An 8836-nucleotide genomic window follows, 5' to 3' on the forward strand; every position below is an offset into this window, starting at 1 on the left:
TGACAGTAACCCTAACACTAACCCTATTTTATTTTTTCAAAGAAATGTTTGTTAAAAAAAGAGTCATGGCTCCAGCTGGATTCAAACACCCAACGTTTGATGTGTGAGTCGGGAACCTAACCCACAGCGCCACTGGCAAGGCCACATAAGGAGTGTTGAAAAAGCCCTACAGAAACATTATCAACAGACATCGTACAGCGTTCTTACACATTTTTGTGTTGCGGTACATGAATATAATTATATCGTTATTAATTTCTTTAGATACGCGATTCCATATTATATTCCCTTTTAAGCAAATTCTAAAAGTATGCTTGTTAACTGCGGTATCACGTTAGTTAAGGACTTCGATGCTTAAAATGTTTAGGGAGAAATGGAATACTGGTGTGTATTTTTTCTTTAAAGTACAGAGACCAGCCATATACTGTATGTTTATGTTCCAAAATTAATATCGTTTATGGCCTTCACACGCGTTACAGTATGCTCCTATTCTTTTTATGCTCAGCTACTAAGATTTCCCTTCAGGGGTAAAATTCCATATAAATATTCAATACTTAAACGGGCACAGTAAAGACATTTAAATCTTTCTACGACCGACCAATGCACCACGAGTGCCCCTGTCGGTCAACCAATCACGTACCGCGGTATTTTGCGTCATCTCGCGTCACGATGCGCGATGACGTAGCCAATTACCCCCGGTATGTGCCTGTGCCGCGCACTTTGAATGGCTGCATCTGTAAATCCAGGGTACAGTGTCTATGATTTTTTTTTGTCATAAAGAAATTACTATTGGATTTTAAAGTGTTTTTTTCCTTTCAATAGTTCGTTTTGAAACGATTCACCAGAATGTATTCTTGAGTTGAGTAATGTTTGTGAGATGCTTGCCTTGCCTCGCTTCTTTTAGTCAACTGTTGACTCTTTGTCAACTGCTGCAGTTCAGTTCTACAGAGCTCTGCTGGTTTAAAATGCAGAAAATGAGCTCTAATCGCATAAGATTATTCCAGTTTTTCCACAATGCTCATGTCAAACATGGGCGACCCCTAAAAACAAGAGCTATTTTCGCTTTGTAGGCCACTACATCACCTAGAAATGATCAAGGCTGCTTGACCCTTCTTCTCTTGCCACAGGTTCTGTTCATCTCCCAGAAGCACCAGTGCACCCACAGACTGGCAACAGACACTAGTATTGTTTAAGTGCCCTTTTTATTTTCTAGTGATCACAACAGTTAACACTGTCTGTCCAACACCCAGGACACATTGTACAGTGTCACAGTTCTAGAGCAGTATACAGTATGTAATACTCTTTTATGTGTTTTTGGAATCATACAGGTTTATTCTGTATAAGCTGCCAGACCACGATGAAGGAAGAGGTCTGCGATACCTCTACATGGATGACCATACCAATGGCTGGGTATATGGGAAGAAATTGGTGAATGACTCCAAGAGTGCAGTGGGGCAGACTTTGCAGCCTTTTTTGTCCTACATTCATAAAAAGGTAAGAAACCTTTATTTATAATCTGTGTCATCTCCCAGAAAGTGAGGTCAGGATATACATTGTCTTTTCGATGTGTTTATTTTCACAGGTTTCTCTTATAATTCAAAAGCCTTTTGTGCAATACAAATACAGACTTTGTATTGATATTTTTTATATTCCTTCCTAAAAGACTGTGGACTTTGGGTATCTTCTATACAACGATCAACCTCCAAAGTCATTTAAACCTGCTCCTTCATCTTTTGGACACAGCAAAGGTAAGTAACATTTTATAATGTACAAGACAGAAGGACACAGAAAATGGGGGGGGGGGGGGGAAAACATCATAGACAGCACAACAAACAATATAATTGTATCCGTAATACTTGCTGGGTTTGCTTGCTTATTGCTATGATTAAAGCCAAGTGCAATGTTTGCTACATATGCAGGATGTGAATTGTTCATTTTATATATATCTAAAATAAAATATTTTAAAATTTACACTATTTCAGGGTAGAACATTTACATGTGTGATTCTGCAGATTTTGTCCAAATCATTGATTCAGTAGAAAACATTTATTTTATGATTTACTCAATATGGTCAAGACATGATGGCACGTCCGAAGTATATACTGTACTGTTTCTGAAGAATACCAACACCAGCTTTCTGTGTTTTCTGGTTTTAAAACTTGAATCATAAAGCTTTAAAGTATATATTTCCATCTTGTTTTTGTTCATTATTTTTTTCCCCATTTACATTTCTTTTACTGAGGCATCACATAAGCTAAGAACAAATCTGTTGCCATCAGAGCTTTTTCTCCTGGTGAAAATCACTGAGTTTAAAAACACTTCTGTAAGTCAATATAATACTGATGTTTATAATAAAAGATTCATCTGCTGGGTAAAACAAAACTAAAGATGCTTGTTTTGGGCTCTAGGTTTCTATTGAATTGAATTTACAGTAGCCCATTTCTAAATGAATACAGTAAATTAAATTGTTGAGATTAAGAAATAAATCTACATACTTCATGGCCAATTGTCAGTTCAAGAGAACTGAAAATAATTAATAGGATTAAGAATAGTCCTATTTTGGACTATGGTTTTCAATTCTCTTAATCTGACTTTTGGCCATGAAGTATGTTCAGTTAAATTCGGTTGGACAAAAAAGCCAAAAGTCAGATTAAGAGAATTGAAATTAGCCCAAAATAGAAGTTTTTTTGTTTAGTTTGATCAATTATACAGTTCTTGTTTGATTCTTGAACTGAATTGATTAATTGAATTCGTCAGCTGGAAGCAGGCTTGATAATGGACTCTGTTCAAAAAGAGCAGACTTGTCCTTTAAAAAGATTGAAACTGAAAAAACAGACGGATCAAAAACGATCAAATTTTGAGATTTGAATGTATCTTGTGTGACCTTTTTCAGGGATTGTGATGTTAGACAGACAGACAGGAGTGTGGCTGGTTCACAGCACCCCAGAGCTTCCAGATGTGAAAAATCATTCTACATCATTCTGGCCCTCCAGTGGGCATGAAAATTCACAGACCTTCTTCTGCGGGACTTACACATACAGCACCTTCAAGGACATAGGTAGGCGTTCACATGAACATACAGCTTTAGTATGTACATGGCATTGACATCGCAGCTGTCTATCACTTTCTGAAAGCCTTTGGTACAATTTTTCCAGATTTTAAGATTCAAGTATTGGCAGTTTTTGTTCTGGTTTGGTGCACCTGTTCTTTTCCTATTTTAAATTTACCTGTGGGGCAAAAACCAGTCTATTCTGTTATTATCTGTTGGTGGTTCAATTTCATATGCACGCTTAATATAACCCTGAGAATAGGTGGACACTAATAGACTTACACCTCATTGTGTATACAGATGAAAATAAATACCGAAATAGCCTTAGACTTTCTAATTAAATCTAAATGATGTGTATGGTGGCTGCTGAAAATGTATGTCAACATTTCAGAACTTGGAGGATAGTTTAACAAATGAAAATAAATAAAGGAAACTCTCCAAACTAATGGAAAAAGAAAGGGGGCATTTGACCTGGATGTATGAAAATGCCATGCTTACTCTTGGTTATTTTTCATTCTTGTCTCTACAGCTGTGCAACTCCAGTATATCCATGTATACTCTTTTGACTATCACATCCCCCAAACCTTCCACAGAGACCTTCAGTGTGTGGCTCAGAGAACATGCTATCCCAGGAAAGAGCCTTGGTTTATGCAGCTGCCCCTGACATCTTTAGCAGGGGAAACTTTCACCAGCTTTGCAAAATACTCTAGATTTAACGACGGTGAGCACCACTTCTTCCCTCTCGAATCTCAATTCCTTTTCATGAAGTTTCTGATAAATGCAAGTTGATCTGAAATTTCCCTTATGCAAATGGCACTACCACCCATACCAATGCCAGATATTGGTTTTAAGATTAAACAAAACGTATTTTTCTGTTCTACAACTTACTTCAGACATCCCCCTTCATTCGCATTTCTTTTCAAAAGCTGCTCAAACAATGTGTGAGATGGGGGGAAACAACATTGCGAAGGCACAAAACCTGTCAGTGTTCAGAAAAAGAACGCCAAGGCAGAGCTAGAGTCTGCAAAAAAAATCAGTTAAGTCTATGGATCACGTTTTTTTCCCAACTGATCGCTTCTTTAGAAACTATTCTCCAATTCAAAATACAGAAACAGTAGTGAACAACACAGTTGCCATGATCCATAAACAATCTCTGTGCTTCATTATTGCAGTTTGTTCCTGGAGAAGTGAAAATGTCACATCAGCTATTTTTCTCATTTTAGATATTTGGAATCAATAGTTAATTTTTTGCATGCCTCTACATTTTAAAATCACAAATGAATTATCACAGTTCCAGACCAGTACCAGCTTGGAAGAGATGACGAAATGTACTTATTCCTTCAAAATATGTGCTATAACAGCCCCACAGTGATGCTAAGTGTCGGAGTTGGCATAAGTTGTACCAATGATGTTTCTTTCACTGACAACACTACAAGAGCACTGGTGCCCAGCTGGTCATAGAGGTTGCAGTTATCGGACGCGTCTGAGATCGCTTGGATATCCCAAAGTGCCCAGCCCTGTTGGTGTTGGTATTCTGTGAATTATGTATCACTGCTGAAACTCGGACAACAATGTCTGATTTACTCTGAACAAGCACTTATTGAGCCTCTCAGAATCTGAATTTATTTAATTTTTACAAAGTCTAACTCTATTGTATGTTGGCCGTTTCTAGCCAGCAAGACCCACTTTCTCACAAAGATTTTGTTGGAACAATATCCAGTTTATTTTTAGTCAAAGCCTTTCCCAATTGAAGATGTATTTATATAAAAAAGCAGACTTCGTTTTGGTGAAACTTTCTCAATCTGCCACCTGGCAACTGAACTTTCCTACATGGTTCTGCGGTTACACTTTAGATTTAAGGTTTCATAGCATCGCTTTCTTTCAACAGAGATTTTATGGGATGTTAGTAAAGCATTCATTTATATTCAGTAGTAATTTAGGTTTAGGATTTGTGTCTGAGGTAGTTTGTAGGTGCTTTATTAACATTCTGTAAAGCCCAATTCTTGAGGAAATTGATTAATAGAATATTTCAATCTTTTATTCATACAACAATCTAAAACAAATGTTTTTTTCTTGGTATGTTGATTTAAACATAAGAAAGGATAAAAATATAAATTGTGTAGCTTCTTTAGATACCATTTAATACCTAAGAACACGAGAGGTTACATTTGGCCCATTTAGCTAATTTCTTAGTAGTTCATTCAAGGATCTCATCCTGCTGTTTCTTGAAAGGAACCAGGACTTAAATAACACGTGCAGTTTGTTCCATTAAACTCAACTAGTTTTGAAAAGAAATTGATTAATTGATCCAAGGATCTCATTCTGCTGTTACTTTAAAGGTTATTGGAAACGGTTGTCATATTTTATTTAAATACATTTAAAATAAAGGTTATGTAGAAAAGGAACAATCCAGTAAGTTTCAAACACCGCCCTTCAAAAGCAATATGTCACACTTCACACTTGAACTACTGTATATTGGTGGTGTTGATTTAAAAAAGAACGTTCTGGGTAGCAGCCAGTACAGTACAGCATTCAGAGAGGGGGGGGAGAAATACACATTCACTTGTTCTCGGTTCCAGTTTGACGTTTTGGTAGCAAGTGCACTTCCTGTTTTTGGTTGGGTAGAAAGTGTGCCTGGGACAGATTCTAACATGGAACCTGTGACTCTGTTCCGTTTCAGATCTCTACTCGGGTTTGCTGGTTAACTATTTAGGAGACGACTTCTTTGCCAAAAGTTGGGGGAAGCTTCATCGGCCTCTGCCGTCGAATTGCTCCGTGGCGCACAAGGTGTACAACGTGACGACGATGCAGCTGCCAGAGGCCAGGCCTTTCGGCATCATGGTGGACCACTCCAAGTGGTGTGTGACGAAGGGCGGGGGTCCGCACTGGACCTGCATCGCGGACACGAACCAAGAGATCAGTCAAACGAGAAGAGGAGGCGGGGCTGTGTGCACAAGCAGGCCTGGAGTGTGGAAGGCCTTCCTCACAGTAGTTGACACATTTGAGGACTGCCAGTAACACGTGGCTGGCAGAAATAGACGAACAAGAAAGGGCTGCTTTTCAAACGATACTGCATAGTTTTTCCAAGTCAAAGCAAATGGTGGTAAGTAATATGTAAGAAAACTCTGCAGTAGCTCAAGTAGGTAGTGCGTCAACACGCGTAGGCTGCAAAAGAGAAGAAAAGAAACGGGAACTGACACCTGAAGAAGACTCTACAGCTGAAATATTGTTTCTTTTCTTCTCTTTTCAGCATGGAATAAACCTTTACATGTTCCAAAACTATTCAGTACTGACCTTAATAGCAAAAGTAAAATGTATTTAGAAAGGATATGTATCATGAGGAAGTCATGCATCTAAAAAAACATTTTTTGAATGAAGTACTGAATATATCGGGGGGGAATATACGTGTGTATTAGCTTTCAACACTACACTTTTCTCAAAATATTGCAAATGCAAGTGATCTCCAGTGTCTTTTAAACATAATCAATAAGTTTGTTTTCACAGCAGTATTGTAATATATTAATAGTGTAATGCTGACAACACTTTACACAGAAACCACACAATGGATGAGTAATATATATATTTTTACTAGCTAAATCAATAACACCACAGACTACGTATTGCAAAACACAAGACAACCTATGCTTTTCAGAACAGGTGGATAAGGTTAAATAAAAACAATCACCACATCTTCATATACAGTACAGTTACTACATTATTGATCAACTTGAAGCATTGGATTATATGACTGTTTACTCTGTGGAGCTGTCCACTTCGACTGGCTTTGTAATAGGCCTGTACAGTTTAAAAGAGAGAGTTTATGTTCACATTTTTATAAAGAATAAGGTTACAGTGCCGTGCTGGTGTTTCGATCTGGTAAGAATATCTTAAGTCTATTAAACCTTCCAGCATTCCTTAATGATTTACTGATTTTTAAGTCAAAGGCCATACGCCTAGCTGAAGTTAAAAAATATCTGAGGAACTTAAACCATTATCAAGCTGGCACTTGCAAAAGCAGGCATGTCTCTAATGTTGGGTAGGATTGAGTCTCCCCTTGCAGTCTTGATTGTCTGACCTGCTCAATGCCTATGACCTCACAGTGATGTCACTCACAGTCGTGTTCTTCTCCAGTGGGTGATCTCTCTTTTATAAGCTCAAAGCATGTCAAGTGGGGAAAGACTCTCTCTCATGAGTATGTCAGAGGAGTGTGTGCACATTTCCTCATCCTGTTTCAGTTGTGTTATTTTAACCTTTGCTAATCCGATAGGTAAATATTAACCCACATATAAGCCGTGCCCGGGAATGTAGACAGTGGAAACTGAAAAATGAACTTCACATGGCACAATTTACCATTCTTACCACTTAAAAAAAAGCTCTTAGTTTTTAAATAAATAAAGGAAAATGTAAAGGTGCTTTTTTTTCTGCACAAAACTGTCTTTCATAATGTAATATTATGCTATGGATTAAAAACAAAAGATTCTTTAAAAAATCCCAAGTATAAGTTGTTATAATTAGATGCCATTGTATGCTATATTCGTTTATAGTACTGCAGGTGGGTAGCTGCGTCAGCATGCGTAGTCTGTAAAGGAACAATAGGTTTATTCCATGCTGAAAAGAGAAGAGAGAAAAGGTTTCGGCTGTGAAGCCTTCTTCAGGTGTGTCTCCACACACCTTAAGAAGGCTTCACAGCCAAAACGTCATATTAATTTATAGCCGTATCTTTAATTTGTAAAAAGCAGTTTTTGAGCAAAAAAAGATGTATTTCTAATATCACACTTAAAGAGGGAGTAGAAACTCCATTGAAACAGATGCCCACAGCCACAATTTAACGGCAGCTGATTGTCAGAGCCACCTGAGAAGTGACAGAGAAAAGCCTAATTTCACAGGGAAATGGTTGTTCTCTTTGAAAGGTTCAATTGAATATATGGAATTAATATTCTGTTTGAATGTATCTCATGAATGCTGTTAAATGATATTACCTATACAGTACTAACTACATGCTTCAAGACTACCATTGAGCAAATTAAATTCTAGAGGCTAAATACTGTATGCAGTACAGTGGGAAATATTGAATTGTTTTGGGAAGTAAAAGACAAATTATATTTACAGTGACTACTGTTCAGGGGATAAAGTGAGTTCCTGAAGTGATTATCCAGAAATAACTCATTTATATACCATAAAAATACAGTGTTGCCAAAGCAGGACAGTTTAGTCCAAAAACCTACTGTTCCCTCTAGTGGAAATATAATGTTTGTACCGCTTTCCTTGTGCCACAAGAATATTTGCCAGTATCAAATGATCATAATGTATCTCTTCCAGGCTAAAATAAGCAACAGTAAACTCTGGTATTTAACTGGAATATAGTAGCATAAAAAAGTGGGGCAGTGGTGCTGTCTCAGAGCACTGGGGCCATAAGTTCATCCTCAGACCTGTGGTTTGTATGTTCTACATGTGTTTGCTTGGGTTGTCTTCAGGTAATTGGCTTTTGTGAAAATTGTCCCTGGTGTGAGTGTGCGCTGTGATGGACAAGTGTCCAGTTCAGGGTAAATCATGCCTCTGGCTCCCCTGCAACCCTGTATTGGATAATGCAGTTAGAAAATGGATGGATTAAAACCTTCATTACCTTTATAGAATTCTTTCCTTTTAACATTATTTTACTACTGGAAACCACTGTAATTTTAAATCATATCCATTCAGCTATCAACTATTTTACCACAATATTACAGTACATTTTACCTTTTGTATATCCTTCTGAAACAGTGCTGCTGTGCATTCCATTGCAAAAAACGC

At 37.6% G+C, this 8836-nt stretch overlaps 1 protein-coding gene across 1 annotated transcript; it reads left to right on the plus strand.

Moving 5' to 3' along the window:
- The first annotated feature begins 673 nt into the window (after positions 1–673).
- Positions 674–6064, plus strand: LOC148823765 (deoxyribonuclease-2-alpha-like). The gene is made up of 6 exons (XM_088928127.1): positions 674–678; positions 1326–1491; positions 1661–1745; positions 2891–3055; positions 3576–3767; positions 5727–6064. Exons 1-6 carry the CDS (start codon positions 674–676, stop codon positions 6062–6064), a joined length of 951 nt encoding a protein of 316 aa, XP_088784253.1.
- The last annotated feature ends 2772 nt before the right edge of the window (positions 6065–8836 follow it).

This window comes from Atractosteus spatula, chromosome 11 (genome assembly GCF_055471065.1).
Source record: "Atractosteus spatula isolate fAtrSpa1 chromosome 11, fAtrSpa1.hap1, whole genome shotgun sequence".
Taxonomy (NCBI): domain Eukaryota; kingdom Metazoa; phylum Chordata; class Actinopteri; order Semionotiformes; family Lepisosteidae; genus Atractosteus; species Atractosteus spatula.

Bases quoted from the DNA above. Each gene is read 5' to 3' on its own strand.
- LOC148823765 (XM_088928127.1), top strand. The intron at 3,056-3,575 runs GTAGGCGTTCAC...TTGTCTCTACAG, and splicing joins CAGCACCTTCAAGGACATAG to CTGTGCAACTCCAGTATATC. The intron at 3,768-5,726 runs GTGAGCACCACT...GTTCCGTTTCAG, and splicing joins ATACTCTAGATTTAACGACG to ATCTCTACTCGGGTTTGCTG.